Here is a 16,900-nt window from a genome sequence, read left to right as displayed (position 1 = left end):
AGTGTAAGAATTGGCCAGTGGATGGAGCAGGTGGGGCAGGCGGAGTCCAGGAAGGTGAGGCCTCTCATAGACAGGCAGGCTCCAGGTTTGATGGGGAGTGGGGAGCTGCCTGCTTCCTGGGTGGCTTGGGATTCTCGCCTTAGCGAGGTGTGCTCATGAAACTACCCAAAGCTTCTCCTCTGCAAAGTGTTCCTTTGGAACTGTGCCTCCTTAGAAAGGAAGCAGTCTGCACGGTCCAGCTTGGATACCCCACGGCACTGTGCCCACGCCCTGCTTTCCGTGGATTCCATGTCCCATGAAGAGGCTGTGGCTTGGCAGTGAACATGGTGGTAGCAACAGCAAGAGTAGGGATGACCCCTTAGTCCCTGAGTGCATCCTGATATGTCCTAACTCATGTAATCCTCACAACAGCTCAACAAGGTAGGTGGCCTGAGGTACACAGAGAAGGCATCCCATTCAAGGTCACACAGTTAACAAGGGGCAGATTCACACCCAGGCTGCTGGTGCCAGAAGCTGCACTCTCGACCCCCAGTGGTCGTGGCAGGATGGGCGGATGAAAAAAAATCTCGTGTAGAAGCGCCCATGACAGCTTCTGACATTGGTGCATGTTTGGGGAAAGGGAAGAGAGACACTCTGTCTTGCTTAGGTCTGCTCACATCGTCCTGGATATTTTGCTATTTCATTGTGAGGTTTTTTGTCTATATTTTTTAAAAAAAAAATAGACAAACAGGAAGGGAAAGCTTGGATGAAAACTCAGAGTCCAGCCTGACCATCCATCTCTCTCACATGTAAGGGATTGGGAGGATGGAGAATTCTCTCCTTGGTGCATCTGCGGCATCCAGCGTGGAAATGTCAACCTGGCAAGCTGCTTTCTGAGTTTGGGAGCAGCTCACAGCTGATTGGAAGAGGAGAGTGTGTGGTGGGGGAGCTTCCCCACCTCTCCCCTGGTTGGGACACCCCGCCCCTGCTGGGACTCTTGCTTGCGTTTTGCCAACATCTGCTCAGGCTGCTTTTTCTTCCCCAAGTCTTGACAGACAATACCCTTGGTTACAAAGGAGAGTGTTTATAACCAATGGAAAGCAGGAGCAAGTATTCAACTACTGTGTTAAGCTTTGCAGGATTCTTATATTTTCTCCAGCCTCATTAAAAATTTATCCCCTGAGGTCTGGGCTGCATTCAGTCTCCTAAGTTGGGTGTTTTGGCTTGTCTGCTTTCTTATTTCTTCTCAGAAACTTAGGTCAGGGGAGATGGAATCCCAAAAAAGAAAAAAGGGCTGGAAACCTTTGGAAACCTCTGAAGAGCTCTCACCCCAGGGCCCTGTGCTCTTCACTGCTTGGTAGGGATGTTGTAAGGCAGTGAGCTGGGGTGTGGAGGCCCCAGGTTCTAGAAGAGGGGCCTGGAGATAGGCTGTGATGCACAGAATATCATTAGAAAGGATTCTAGAAATCCCCTAATCCCACACTAGTTTTACAAATGAAACCAAACCTTTGCCTTGAAAAGAAGGTTAGAAGGACATCAGGACCTCAAGTGCCCATTCTTTAAAACACCATTTGCTGTTCTTTTTCTACTTTTAAAGGCCATATATTTAATTATATCCATTAGTTCCAGAAATCATATTCAGAAAAGTATTAAAAATGGAAATCGCTTGCAACGGTGGCCCTGCCCCTGGCCACCTGCACCCACAACGGGCACTGCTCAGGAGTCAGCACCACCCTCCCCCAGCCCCAGACAGCGCCTCAGAATCCTCCCTAACCTGTGTCCAGGCAGCTGCTAGCTACGGGAATTGACCCGAGAGCCAAAGCCTGGTGGCCGTCTCTGGACAGGGATTGACACCTATTCTGGAGAGGAGGGTGAGGTCCTGTTCCATTCGCTCCTGGGGAGGCGAGTGCCTGTGCTGGGTGTTGGGTGGCCCCTGCACAGATGGGTTTTGGAAACACCCTGGGTGATACGTGTGTAGGTATCCAAGCAAGACCCAAGTCTACAAATCTTAGCCCCACTCTGTGTCATTCTCCATACCTCCATACTCTGTTCTCACTCTGCCGCTGGAGTGTTGTAGGAAGTTGAAGCCTTTGATAGTCACTGAAGCCTTTATTAAAATGAAACCTCGGGACTTCCTAGGTGGCGCAGTGGTAGAGAATCCACCTGCCAAGGCAGGAGACATGGGTTCGAGCCCTGCTCTGGGAAGATTCCACATGCCACGGAGCAACTAAGCCCGTGCGCCATAAAAAAAAAAAAAAATGAAACCTCCCTTGGGAAGGGTCGTACCTGGAGGTACTATCCACGGGAACTTCAGCTCTCTGTCAAGATCCTGGCAGTGCTGCAGAGCTGGAGTCATAAGGGATAGACAGGTGGGGGATGTGTATCATGGAGAGAGGCTGGGCCAGCAGGAGGCGGCAGGAGGCCCAAGGCCACCTGCTGCAGGGCCCTGAAGCATCCTCGCCTGGCACTCAGTTACCAACAGTGAGTCCCCAGAAGGGACTCAGACATCATATATGCTGATCAGCTTGTGTCCACCATGTGAGTCCGCTGTTATCAGCAGGAGTGAGTGGGGTACTGACTTCATCTCCATTTAGCCAACGGAGTCTGTTGCAGAGAGCATCTCTCTAAGGAAGATGTGACATAATTAGAGTCTCTATAGAAGGAGGACAGCCTTTCTGCATCTACTCCAATTTGAAGGGCTTCCGTTGGAAAGGTGCATTCTGTGTTCTTAGCACGTACGTGGGGTGAGCTCTTTATCAAATAAGAGGACAGTAGGGGGATGGTAGTGGGGAAGACATGTATGGCATTTGCTAGGTGCGGTTTATAGTGTTCCGGGTCTCCTAATAGCTTTCACGTTTGATTATTCACTCTGGTTTTTTGTCTTTATGCATGAAGATGAGGAATAGTTGTCTATTGCTTCGCAAATTGACCTTTCTAGTGTGGAGTCACCTGTAACAGCAAGGAAATGTAAACAACGCAGTAGCTCCAAAACTGCTATGTAAATGTGGTTAGGGTGCCGTCTCACCTGGGGGGTGCGACGTGCCGGAGGGTGCGCGGAGCTGAGAGCGCCCTGCTCTTCCTGGGCTCCCAGCATTAGAAGTGCAGCTGCCTGTGTGCTGTGTGCTTCTCCTGCCTGGAAGACCCGCCCCTCTGTGAGGAGACGCTTAGGTGATAGAGGTCCCTCACCTTGGCTGGGGAGGGCTGCTCTGCAGTGGGACCTTTTACTGCCTCCCATCCCCCCCAGTCAGTGTCCTCGTGCTCAGTGCCCAGGGAGCCGGTGCACAGCCTTGATAGGCACTTGGGCTGCTGTGGTGGGTGGCGTGCTTCTGTGATAGGACAGCAGCATGGGGTCAGGAAGCAACTTGGGCTCATACTCAGGCTCTGACCTTCAACAGTTGGTCCAAGGTCTGCATCTCTCCTTCCTCATCCGTAAAACTTCCTTAGAAATGTGGTGGTTACATACATGAGCCTCTAGGGCAGCTCAGGGCATGTCACCAGCTCTAAATGAAGGTTAGTGTCCCCTCCCCATACGGGACACCTCAAATTTAGGTACATTGTGGAATTAAAGGATGTACCTCAGAGGCTCTCCTCTTGAAGGAATAATGTGACTATTTTCCAGCTTGAACAGACACGTGCTCTTGGGCACGAGACAACTTGCTCTGGGTTTCTCTTCTCAGGTTCTTTGAAGGTGGGCCTAGCTGGCGGTCACCTTTGCGCCTTCTGTTCCTCAAAGAGTATTTCTTAAATATCCCTGAATCATTTAGGATTCAGGCCTCACCTGGTTGTCCTTCCAGTGGCCAGAGGCGGAGTCCATGGCAGCAAGTGGGCCTTCCAAGCGGGGTGGCCCATGATGCCAGGCGATTACGTTTCTAGGGCAGGTCTCATCCCAGGTATCCTGCCCATGCCTGCATTTTTGTAAGAATTTCATCCTGAAACGTCATGATTTATAGCTGAGGAAAAAATAACATTGCCACGAGATGGGCGACAAGAATGGCATTTGTGTTGGAAAACAAACTGCAGTTTAAAAAAGCAGACACCTGTCGGAGCTCGTGCTGCTGTGGATAGCGGGGCACTGGTGCCCCGAGGTGGGTTTGCTTAGGTGATCATGGAGGGGGAGGGCTCCCAGTGAAGGGGGAGGCCTCGGGCCCGGGTCGGGGCCCCACCCAGACCCAGAAGGGGAAAGGGAGTCCAGGTGACACAGCCTTCACCGAGGGCTGCCCCCGGGCCACCGCTGGTGGTCCCGCCAACACAGGCCGTCAAGGGGCGGCTCTGGGCACACGCACACACGCTCGTAGCCTCTGAGCCTCGCTGCCACGGAGACCGCCCCATCCTTACACATAGAAGCATCAGGGCCACACACACGTCTTTGTTAGGTAAAATAAACGTGACTGATTTCTGCTTACTGATAAATAAATAAATATACCTCTCAGCAGCCTTTGTGGAGCGGGGCTCTGGGGTGTGGCCTGAGAGGAGAAAGGCTACCAGGAGGCCGGAGTCACCCCAGCTCACTCACTGTGACAGTGACCTTCTCTGGTCCTTGTTTCCTCGTGGGAAAGTGAGGCGGATGTGCCATCTGTCCTGGAGGCCACGGAGTGACCCGTGGGACAGGGTCAGCCTCTGCCCTCGGGGTCCCCCGGGGTCCCCGTCCACCCTCCACGTCTGTGCCTGCAGTGCCCTGCCCGCCCCCACTGCTGGCCCCCCAGCCTCCACGCCGAGAGGAGGGCACCCAGGCCTGTGCTGCTCTCACACGCCCAGGCTTTTTCTCCCACCACCTGGGGTCTGGTTCTCCGTCCCAGATCCCCTTTTCTCATCTCTTCCTCCTCTCGTCCTGTTTCCGTCTCCCGTCAGGGTGTGGGCGGTTGTGCGGGGAATTAGAGGGAGCTTGTTGGCATCCAGGGGCGTAGTGGCTTCTTGTGCTTTCGTTTGTCCTGAGGCAGAGCTGACACCGTCTGTCTGTAGGGTGCCATGGGGTCCCGGGGTAGTAGAAACTACAGAAATACACCCCTGTGCTTTTGCTGCTCCCCACACTGCCACGGGCCCCCCGCCCCCCCAGGCCCCAGCACACACAGACGCGCAGAGTACATCCCGAGGGGCTGATGCTGGAGAAGGAGGACGGTGTGGGAGTCCGCAGACCTGGGCTGTGCGGCCTCAAGTGGCTGGCAAGTCTGTAAAAGGAGGTAATGGGTTGCACCGGGTTTAATGGATGAAGCCAGGGGAGTCTGTGTGTGTGTGCGCACTTGTGCACGCGGTAGGGTACCTAAGAATCAGGGTGGGGGGCTGTCACCCATGTCCTGACAGGTCCCCCTGGGGAGGGAGCCCAGTGCCACCCACCTGCCCATCACTGCGTGCGTGGACCAGGGCTGGGGCGGGGAGCCCGGGAGCCGGCAGCGCCTGGATTGCAGGGCCAGCAGTGCCCCCCGCCGGCCCCTGCCCACAGACCCATTGTCGTTTTCATCATGGATCCAACAACCGTCATGTGCACACACACACATGACATTGCTGCTCAGGCCAGGCTGGGCCCTGGAGCGGAAGTCCAGGTCTGACCTTCCGAGGCCCACCGTCTGCGGGCAGGTTGCCGTGTGACCTTTAGTTTCGCCATGGGATTGGCAAGGGCCAGACCGTTTGCTTTGGGGCCTCGCAGGGCCTCTGGCTTCTCCGCAGACTCATCCGCTCTGGCCTGTGGCCGAGGTGCTTCAGGGGCCGGGACCGGCCTGTGCCTCTTGCTTCTGGTTTGGTTGCATCTTTACCCTCTCAGTATGTTTTCAGTGCCAAGACAGGATTCCCGAAGCAGCACATTTTCTGTGCCCAGTCCAGTGTGTGTGTGTGTCTGTAAGTATGTGTTTAGTCTCATATGTGGGTGAGCACAAAGATCTACGTCTAGGGTCCTGAGGAATGTGAGGCCTGGGCAGAGTGGGTCCCTCACCTCTTCAAACACACACACACGCACACACACACGTGTGCTTGGAAGGGGCCCCTGGCTCCAGCACCTGCCCCCCGTTGGGTTCCCTAACCCTAACCTAACCCTCGATGCTTTTGACTTTCTCTGTTTACTGCCCTCAAATCCTGAAGAGCCATTTCCTTTTTTATTCCCGCATTCATTCATCACTCACCCAACGAGATATCTGCTGAGTACCTCCTGTGGGCCAGACAGTGTTCTAGTCGGTGAAGATGCAACAAGGAACAGAACAGACAAAGATCCCTGCCCGTGGACCCTACACACACCCCTTCTGTTAACCTCTCCCCCCGGGAATCCCCATAAGTGACAAAATCACCCTGACTTCCCCAACAATGTCCTCACGACATCCACGATTTCCTGTTTGTACATCAGCAGCTAGACCCCTGGCCATGCTCCTCCAGGTCCCCGCCGCCCCCTCTGGCTTTCAGAGAGGGGCCGTTTCACCTCAGCAGCACCCGGTTCTTTCTAAAAATGTACTTCAGCCGAGAGAAAACCTCCCAATCCCGCGTGTGTGTCACTGGTCCGCTTTCAGCTTTTCTCTCCTTCCTCCTGCCTCGGCCCCGCCTCACAGCTATCCTCACGGTCAGAACGTCATCACATACGTGGAGGGTCACAAGGAACCGCAAAGCTAGAAGCACCCTCCCCCTGGGGAGTCTGTGCCCCTGTGTGCGGGGACGGCGGGGCAGAGGGGCGAGGCTCTCCAGCTCCTTCTTTCCCCAGCTCGGGTGACCTTGAGCGAGTTCTTCCCGTGAGCCCAAGTTTCCACTGCTGTGAACTGGGTGTCCCAGCACCTCCCTGGTTGGCTGTTGGGAGGGTGCGTCTGGGCCAGTCACACGCCCGTTGTGGTACTTGATTCCAAGAAGACCCTCCACCAGCACGTGAGGATTTTCTGTCCTGTCAGGGGCACACTTCTTGAAGCCTAGGATGGCGACATGCTTTTCACTCCTCCTCCCCTGGCGCCTGACGGCTCGGTCCCTTCCTGTCGCCTTTCATGGCGGAAGGACTGGGATAGTCCGGGGTGGGGGTGCCGTGCGACCTGGAACTGGCCAGGGCTAGCGGCAAGTTCGGGACCTCAGTGGTCTCAGCCGCGGCCTCGTGGACAGGAGGAGATAGGTCTGGGGAAAGAGCCTAAGGAGGAAGCAGTGTCCCAGGTGGGTGGAACTCGGGCACGGACCTGGTGCGATTGGGGATGGAGAGCCTCAGTGGCTGTGGCGGCAGCAGGGAAAAGCTCGGAAGTGATGGGGGAAATTGACGCAGCATCTCGGCGGCCCACCCTCCTGGCCGCTCTGCATGAACTGGGGCTGGAGGCGGGCGGGCCTTGGACGGCTGCTCACCGCCATGTCGCTTCCCCGTCAGGTTCTGCCCACCTGGGGAAAACACTTCTGTCCTTTCTGTACTCAAGCAGAACTTTAAAAATACAGCCTCGTGTGAAAATAGATACAGTGTCTAAATGAAATACAAAGTGTGGTCGCCAAGGCTGCTGTTTTGTCACAGCCATCTGGTACGTGGGCTCCGGGCAGAGGGACAGGAGCCGGCGATGCGGGTTCACGGATGCCGTCTGCAGGTGATGAGGCACTTTTACTGGGTATCGGGCGTGTGCGAGACACTTTAGTCTGCTGACATACGTCGTCCCACGTCATCCTCACCCCAACCCTGAATCTCACACTGTTGTTATCTTCCCTTTACCGACATGGAGACCACAGCTCAGAGTGCTGTAGGCTGAACGTGCGTGCGCCCCAAATTCATATGTTAAAACCTAACCCACCGTATGATGGTGTTAGGAGGGGGGGCTTTGGGAGGCGCTTAGGTCATGAGGGTGGAGCCCCCTCGATGGGATGCATGTTTTATAAAAAAGACCCAGAGAGCTCCTTGGTCCCTTCCCCCATGTGGGAACACAGCGAGGAGACAGCCCCCTGTGAACCAGAAGGCGGCCCTCACCTCGCCAGACACCGAATCTGCCTGCCCTTGATCTGACCCTGCACTTCTGGCCTCCAGAACTGTGAGAAGTAAATTTCTGTTGTTGGAGCCGCCCAGCCTGTGGTATTCTGCTGTAGCAGCTCAAACAGACCGAGACAGAGAGGTTAAGGAATGTGCCCAAGGTCACATGCCTGGCGACTCATGGAGTTGAGCCCTGTCCAGGGCCTCAACATTGCTGGACAGCAGCTATTTCAGGATCATGATAGGAGACTTTTATATGATTATTTACATTCCTCAAAATAACTCACATCATCCTCTTATTGTTTTGTTAGTCTTGGAAGGGAGATGATGCATGTTACCGATGAAAACCTGAGACCCAGAGAAACAAGCAGCTTCCCGGAGGTTCAGGCAGACAGAGAACCTGGAGCAGGATGGCTCTCCCACCCCAGCCCCAGCTGCACGCAACTCCATCTCATCCTGCCCTCACACCTCCCTCCTCAGCACTAAGCAAAAGGGAAAGCTGTGGCTTTGGTGGGAAAGTATCTTAGCGGGATGAGCCTGGTCCAGGGTGGGGTGTGGAGGTGGGTCGGGAATGAGCCTGGTTGGGGGGTGGGGCGGGGGGACCCCGGTTCAGGGTTGGGTGGGGAGCCTGGTCTAGGCTTTCTCAGTAGCGTGGACTGCACTGGTGAAGGCCACGGCACACTAGGCATGGCAGGACTCACAGACTCACAGATGGTCACAGAATAGCCTTGTCACCTCCTGGCCTTTGGGCTACTGCCAGCGAGGGAGTTGCAGTTACAGTGACATCTGCCACTCATCTGAGTGACATCGGCGTCTGCTCTGCGGCATCCCTGTGCCGGGCACACCGTTAACTACCTTTCCTGGGTTGTCATCGCCTTGCTACGCACATTGAGAACCAGATCTGGTGGGAGGAGTATGAGTTGCTTGTTCTGTCTGTACAAACACGCCTGACCTGATGTCTTCTCACTGACAGAATCCAAAGAATAGTTTGTGCACCTGAGCTCGACTGTAGAAGACCGCTGCTGCAGACGGAGACGTCATGGGGGTGGGGGTCCCCAGGCCCAGGGGAGCAGCAGTGAGGGCACCCCGGGGAGCGGGCACTGCTGTCCTTTCTTCCCCAGCGGCTGTCTTATCTCCGTGCATGTGGAGAAGGTCACGGCCACCTGTGCCCTGTAGAGCGCTCCCAGGAGACCCTTCAGAGCCAGGTTGACTGCAGGTGGTGGAGGCACTCGAGTTGGCTGTCACACATAGACCTTGTGTTTTGTGTGAGATAGGCTGTTTCTTACACGTGTGTATGTGCCTTGTATGGTGAATGTTTCTGGAGGTGACACGTTTTTTGGGCTCGGGTGCATGTCACCGCTTCTCTGTGTACCAGTGCTTTGTCACGTGACACCTGGTCGACGTTCTGGAGTCAGCGTCTCTCTTAGCCCGCGAATTATCCTGTGGTCTGTTCCCTGCGAACAGCATCAGCTCGGGTGCCTGATTCTGAAGCTGTTTTGTTTGTGTTGTCAGCTTCTCTGCCAACCACTGTGCTGCATTAGCTCAAGAAAAAACACACACACCCGCACACACGCACGCACACACACACGCACAGGCGTGCACAGAGTTTACTGTTACGTCTCTCTAATAAGGAAGCCGCACAGCGAATACGTTATGACACTGATGCTGTCCTTGGGGTTTTCTGGCCAGGTTTCTGCAGGGTTTCTAACGGCTGGGGAGGATGGCTAGTGCGTGACGTTCTTCTGTTGGAAGACAGCATTTAGGGGACGAGCGCTGCTCTGAGCTCATTTCTGTATGCTGCTAATAAGCATTGCAGATCAGGCCTAAACAGAAGGGGCAGACTTGACTTGGTGCTGCCCACAGCTGCCCAGTGATGTAGGGCGGGGTATTTCTCCCCGTCCCCTCCCCGCCCCCGGCTACACATCCAGGGATGTCGGGAACACAGCCGGGACTCGCACCCAAGGCTCCTACCCCTGCCTGGAGACTCCTTGATCCGGCTGCGAATTGCATTCGTTACCCATCATTTATCTATGAGCAAAAGTTACCCAGGGGAAGAGGCTTTAGGGCTCTTGCGTGGCCACCTGGCTGCATTTTGCAGTGGAGGCATGGACCTCAGGTGTTTGTCAGGTAGCTGTCTTGTCCTGCATGTCAGCCACCGGGGGAAGGATAGAACGATGCGAGAGACAGGATGATTACTTCTGCCGAAGATGAAGAGCAGCTGCACTGGCAGTGAGAACAATGGGTTCACCTGTTTTCTGTGTCACCTATTTATGGACTGTTATGCCTTAAGTTTTTTCGATGTCTCAAATGAGAGGAATATTTTTGTGATGATTCAGGACGTTCCTGTTATGTTTTTATACCTGTTTGATTTGGCCTGGAGATAAGTTATTTTGTTATCTTTAAACTGTTAATTCAGAATATTGTGTTCCTCTTGTATGTCGCAAAACTGCTGACTGTTGGTACCCAGAAGTACCAATGTATGCAAAATGCCAATCTCATCTCAAAATGAACGCTTCAGTCTCTAAAAGCGTGTGCTTTCGAAAGCACACAAAGCCAGCTTTTTCTCCCAGACTGGGTGAAGGGGGGGGTCCCTGGTGCAGTGGGTGGAGGGGAGGGAACAGCTGGAGCGGCTCCCTCGAGACCAGGACCCACGTCCTGGAGGGCCTCAGGGCGGACTGGCCAGGACAGGCTATCGTCTGACTTCCACTCACTGTAGGGTGGTTCTTAACTCCAATTTGATTGGTAAGGAAACGGAGGCACAGAGAGGTTATGTGCCCTGCCTAAGGTCACACAGCCAGCAGCCGTGGACAGAGAGGGGGCAAAGGCATCAGAAGACGCAGAAGGGCCAGGAGGAGCTCTGCCGTGGTTTCCCTCCGTTCAGAAAGGGAGGGAAAGAGGACTTTAAACCCACCAGGATCCCAGGCCCACTCACCCGAGCTGGCCACCTGGCAGGTGTCTGTGATGCACTGCCCCCACATCCTGTCCATGACCAAGTGTCTCCCACCCAGGGCTCAGCTGGCCAGCGCAGCTTGGTGTCCTCAGGGAGGTGCGGCCAGGGCTGTGCCAGCCCCACCCCGCCCGGCCCGCCCACTCAGACCTCCTCTTATACACCGAAGCTCCTGGCTAACCTGACTCTCCACCAGGCATCAGCACGGGGGCTGTTGTCCCGACAGCAGACCCTGCCCAGGGGCCTCAGCGCCGATACTCCTCCTCCTTGGTGGGCGTGGCTCCTTCCTCCCCACCACTCACTCTCCATCCACCATCAGCAGGGATGTGTTGAACATGCCATGTACTGGGCTCCTAGGATGCAGGCTCACACGACGGTCTTGACCTCTGGGGTTGGGACCGCAGAGGCAGACCACAGCAACGGCACGTCCCGAAGGAAACCACCGTAGGCTGACAGACACAAGGAGGAAGACCCAGCGGGGGCCGGGACTGAGAAGCCCAGCGCTGGGCTGCTTGCAGCTGGGCGGGCAGGAAAGCCTACAGGAGGGGACACTCGGTGAACGTGGAGGCCGGGAGGGCGTCGTCCCCGCGGACAGGTCTGCGTGGACCCAGGCCCTGCGGTGGAAAGAGATGCCAGGGCCCAGGCCTGACACCAGCTCCGCCTGCCGGCTGTGAGCCTGCCCAGCGTGGAGAGTGGCCAGGATGGGTCTGGGGGTGGGGGGTGCAGGGCCCTGAACCCTGAGCGCTTGGTGAGGAATGTGGATTTGCTGTAAGTGCAGTGGAAAATCATGGGGGTGTTTTCATTAAGCAGGGGAGTATTGTGATCTGTGTTTTTTTTTTTTTTTCTTTAATTATTTATTTATTTGTTTGTTATATTGGCTGTGTTGGGTCTTTTTTGCTGTGCGCGGGCTTTCTTTTTCTAGTTGCGGTGGGTGGGGGCTACTCTTCTTTGTGGTGCGCGGGCTCCTCTTCTTTGTGGTGCGCGGGCTCCTCATTGCCGTGGTTTCTCTTGTTGCAGAGCACGGGCTCTAGGCACATGGGCTTCAGTAGTTGCAGCACATGGGCTCAATAGTTGTGGCTCACAGGCTCTAAAGCACAGCCTCAATAGTTGTGGTGCATGGGCTTAGTTGCTCCACGGCATGTGGGATCTTCCTGGAGCAGGGATCGAACCCGTGTCCCCTGCATTGGCAGGTGGATTCTCAGCCACTGCGCCATCTAGGAAATCCTGTGACCTGGTTTGTTTTTAAAATAATTTCCCTGTTGCTGTCAGTTATTTGGGGAGGGGGGCTGCCCTTGGGGGAGGCTGTTTTAATCGTCCAGGCCAGAGGTGGTGGCCGCGTGAGTGGGGGAGCTGCAGGGGCTGGTTGGTGGCACGGTGTGGAGGTGGGAGTGGCAGGACATGCTGCGGGGGCGGGTGTGGACGGCAGGAGACGACGGACCCACGGTGCCTCAGGTTTCTGGTTGAGGTAACTGGGGGGCAGTGGGGAGGAGCAGAGGGGAGGGGACAGTGGGGAACCTGGGGTTTCAGTCCAGACACATTTAGTTTAAGGTATCAACCTTTGTGCCAATCCTGGTACACATGGAGGTGATCAGTGGATGTGGCTGCTGTTGGATGGAGGCCACCGGCCCCTGGGCTCAGGCCACCCCCATGGCCCTGCTCACCTGTAGTCCTTGCCTGTGATCAGCACACCTGCAGGGGAACCAGGTGAGGAGCCGGCACAGGGACAGGCCGTGGCCACCCCTCTCGCTCCATTGGTCCCCTGCCGGGTCTCAGTGACTTCAGGAGCGGCACCAGACCTCCCCCACTGTGCGTGCAGCGAGGGACCCCCTGAAGTGTGGTCCACCATGCTTACGGTGCTGCACAGGCCCAGCTCCCGTGCCAGCCCAGGTCCTGTGCCCCTCGACGCTTCACGGGGCCTTTGCACAAGATGTTCTCTCTGCCCGAGATGCCCTGTAACATCCCCACTCCCACCCCATGGGGCTGATGCCTTTCCACCCGTAAAGCCCATCTCACGTGGCCCCTTCAGGGAGCCTCCCGGTCCCTGTCCCCAGGATCTGGATTCAGGGTCCCCTCGTGGGCACGGCCTGCCCCAGCCTGACGTCACCGGGTCCCCCTCTGTTGCCTGCTCCACCACATCGAGGACTTCTGGGGAGAGAATACCGGCCGTACTCCTTCTGTTCCCAGGGTCACCACGACATGGTTCATTGAATGGTGGCTCCCTGCCACCCTCGAGTGACAGTCCCCTTTCCAAACAGAGCATCTGCTTTTCTAGTCACTGCTGAGAAGAGGGGTCGGTTTCCTTGTGTGGGGTGGGCTGGGGAGTCTCTCTGGGGGATGGAGCGTTACTGAGCGACTGTCAGTGCCCTTGGGTCTGCGGGCCTGCCGTCACATCCTGGGTGTGATCCCCTGGAGGCCAAGGGGACCAGGTGGGTGGTGATGATGGGGCCTTGAAGGAGAGGCATGGTGACACGATGGGTGGGTGGGAGTGAGGAGGGAGGGGAGGGAGAGGATTGTGGGGGTTATTTAGCTGGATGCCAGGTTAAGCCTGGGCAGATGCCCCCTTTTCCTCCCCCAGGGCCTCCCTGCCCCCAGCCCCAGCCCCAGTTCTGTGCTGCCTTTACATGTTTTGCAGCCCGGGGTCTGCTTTCCCTTCACAGTTGCTTCCGGCTGTGCTGTCTGACCCTCCTTTGCCCACCGCGGAGGCGGAGGGAGGCCGTGTGGTGTGAAGACCACGCACCTGGCTTGAGTTGTGTGTCGCTGTGTGCGGACAGCTACGACCCTTCTGGTCAGATGCGACACTCGTGAGGGTGGTGGGGGTGCCGTTCACGGCTACAGCAGGCAGTGGGCACACTCAGACTGGCCCTGGGCCCGGTAGGAGGAAGGTCACCCCACTCTAAGGCGCTTAGAGGTGGGCGACCTTGGGCGTGTCCTCGCACTTCTGAGCTCCTGTTTCCTCACCTGCAGGATAGGATGATGCTTCACAGGACTTGAGGGTCACATGGGTTAATACCTGGAAAAGCTCTTAATACGTGAATCAAAAGTGAGGGAGTCTTACCTTGCCTGGGGATCTGTGCACCTCCAGGGCCCAATTATTAAAGGGCCGCAGATCGAGTTGGTGACAGGGATGGACTCTCCTGAAGAGCGTGCTCCCCTCCCTCCATCCTTGCCTCCCGGGCTTAGGGCCAGTCCAGCACTTCCCACGCGAGGAATCACAACTAGTGGAAGAGGCCGTGGAGGCTGCTTGTAAATCAGCTTAAACAGATAAGAGGGTATCAGTGACTTCCCGGTTTCTTCATTAAGCAGTTGGCCAAGCCCGAGTGTGCTCGTGTGAATTCATTTTGAGATGGCCTGGGAGGCAAAATGACTTTACACACAACTTTTGGAAGAGAAAATTTTATTCTGCTTACTCAGCATGATGTAGCAATTAAAACGCTGGTTTCCCTCCTTTTTGAGAGCTACCCCTGAATAATTCATGGCTTCACCCGCCAGAGGTTGCAAGCTTCGCTGAAATGAAATGATTTCAGTCAGGGCGGCCTTATCGCCAGGCAGGGCCGGCGCCCGTGGCACCAGGACCACCTGGAGCTCTTCCGAGAAGTGACTGGCGAAAGAGAGTACGGGGGCCACTTTGCTCTCTGGGCCTTGGTTTCTTCTTCTGTAAAGGGGGAGCAGTCGGAGCATTCCAGAGCCCTCAGCCCATCATCGGTGGGTTTCTGTGGATAGTGGCTCAGGAAAGGCCACCCAGGTGGTGGCTCCGTGAGGCCAGGCGCTGTGCTAGGTGCAGCCCCTGTGTACCCCATGCCTCCCGCCCCACACGACAGCCTGGCAAAGCAGCGGCTCCTGAGCCCATCTTACAGGCGGGAGAGGTGAAGAAATCCATCCTAGACCGTGCAGTTCGTGAGAAGTCAGTTTGGGGTTTCACCTCCCAAATCCGCCCATCTAAGTTGGAGACCTGGGATGTCTCGTGTACCCTGTCAGTCTTCATTTTGCTGTAGAAAAGTTGTTTTTCAGAGACGCCTAAATCAGCGGTAAGGGAAGGTTGGGGGTGGGATGGGAGTGGGGTTAAAGTTCTAAAGAATACGCACAGCTTTTATTAGAAATCACTATATGGATACAATAGAAGCAAAGTTTGTCTCCAAGTCTCTACATACTGAAAGCCATGTCTCTTAAGGATGTGTGTGTGTGTGTGTGTGTTTCCAAAAAGCTGTCCCTGCATTTGTAAACAGCTCTGAGGTTTGACTGCATTGGTGAGATTATCTACACAAGCTCCTTCGGATTTATTTACTAATAAATTTAGAGTCACCACGTAAAGAGTGCCTAATACATTGCTATCTCATCTGAAGGGAATCTTTCGGGCCCCAAGGGGTAAAAAGCATTCTTGTTTCCAAAGTCACCTTGACTTCCAGGGAAGCGAGAGCCAGAACGCCACGCCAAGCTCCCATGTTCAGAATTCGGTGTGTTTCTAGGTCTCTACCCTCCTCTCCTGTATGGCTTTCTCTTCCCATGGGCATTTCTGGATCTGCCAGATCCGTGAGGCAGGGCGTGTGCAGCGTGCAGCGGGGATACGGGGCACAGGAGACATGGGTGGGGTGTCTTGTCTGGGGGACGAAGGGGCACGGGGAACACGGGCGGGGTGTCCCGTCCGGGGGTGGGGAGGGCGGGACGGCTTCGGCGTGGGTGTTTGGGCTCCTCCCGGGAGGGAGTCGGGAGGGGAGGTGGCGCTCTGGTGCAGGCCCAGCGAGCGGATGCGGTGGCTGTAGCAGTGGCGCTTGGCCTGCCCGTCCAGGTCCCACGCGGAAGATGCCGCCCAGCGCCAGCGCCATGGACTTCTTCCAGCTCTTTGTCCCTGACAACGTCCTCAAGAACATGGTGGTGCAGACCAACCTGTACGCCAAGAAGTTCCAGGAGCGGTTCGGGAGCGACGGGGCCTGGGTGGACGTGACGCTGGCGGAGATGAAGGCGTTCCTGGGCTACGTGATCTCCACCAGCACCTCCCACTGCGAGTCGGTCCTCAGCATCTGGAGTGGCGGCTTCTACAGCAACCGCAGCCTCGCCCTGGTCATGAGCCAGGCCCGCTTCGAGAAGATCCTCAAGTACTTCCACGTCGTGGCCTTCCGCTCCAGCCAGACCACGCACGGCCTCTACAAGGTCCAGCCCTTCCTGGACTCCCTGCAGAATGGCTTCGACTGCGCCTTCAGGCCTTCCCAAACCCAGGTGAGGCTGCCAGCCAGGGCCGGGCCTTTGGGGGCGGGGGGTGGGGGTGGGGGGGAGCTGTGGTGACCTTGGCGTCCTCCCATCCTGCCTTGACCCCGAGGCCACTTCCGGGGTATCCCTGCTGGTCCCCCAGGCCACCAGGCCATCCAGTCCGCATCCGATCAGAGGGAGGTGATGGAAGAACAGCTCCAAACCACATTCAGCGTTTTGCTCTGAGATGCACTTTGCTTCTTTTTCCCTCATCCTCCTTCTCCGTTAAGTATACTTTCTTTCCGAGCTATGGTTTGCTCCGGGTAATGTTAATTTTTTGTATCTTCTGAGTACCTGCTCATCTGCTGGTGGTGAGAGGGGGGCGAGAGGCCTTCTAAAGGGTGAAGGGAAGGAGCCTGGGTTGCAGCCGTCCTCCGGCCGTCGGCGTGGCTCGGGTGCTGGGGTCCCCGGCACACGTGGAGAGCCGGGCGCCTTTGGACCGGCGTTGACAGAGCCCCACCCTGACCATTGCGGCCCCTCACCATCCTTACTTCCCAAATGGAGGCTGTGTTTGCTCTCTGCTCCCGAGCCCCGGCCTTCTGGTCGGCTGTAGCAATCGCGTTTGGCTGTGGTGAGACAGTTTCAGAATCGTCCTCAAAATTGCTTGACTGATCTGGAAGCTGAGGGGGTGGCTCTTCCTAGAAATTTCTCTAACCAAAACATCAGGAAGTTCTTGGCCCTCTGGAGCCCAGTTCCCTTTGACCTGTTCCGTATGGGGATAAAGTCTTACTTCTCTTATATTTGTACATGTAAGACTCACCCACCCACCTGCTTTTCCTTGTGCTTTTCCTTAAGGGCCTGCATAACGAGCCTCAAGTTCTTTATGCTCTTCTCTTGGA

At 56.0% G+C, this 16,900-nt stretch overlaps 1 protein-coding gene across 1 annotated transcript in view; it reads left to right on the top strand.

Annotated features, from left to right (window-relative positions):
* PGBD5 (piggyBac transposable element derived 5) overlaps window positions 1–16,900 on the top strand; it is a 90,395-nt gene that overhangs the window by 40,951 nt on the left and 32,544 nt on the right. Inside the window, exon 2 of the mRNA XM_057736582.1 lies at window positions 15,604–16,031. Within this exon, the coding sequence (XP_057592565.1) occupies window positions 15,604–16,031 (428 nt within the window). The remainder of the gene's footprint in view (window positions 1–15,603; window positions 16,032–16,900) is intronic.

Source organism: Hippopotamus amphibius, chromosome 5 (assembly GCF_030028045.1).
Source record: "Hippopotamus amphibius kiboko isolate mHipAmp2 chromosome 5, mHipAmp2.hap2, whole genome shotgun sequence".
NCBI lineage: Eukaryota > Metazoa > Chordata > Mammalia > Artiodactyla > Hippopotamidae > Hippopotamus > Hippopotamus amphibius.
Note: the sequence above shows the minus strand (reverse complement) of the source record. Positions and strands in the feature narration are given on the sequence as shown.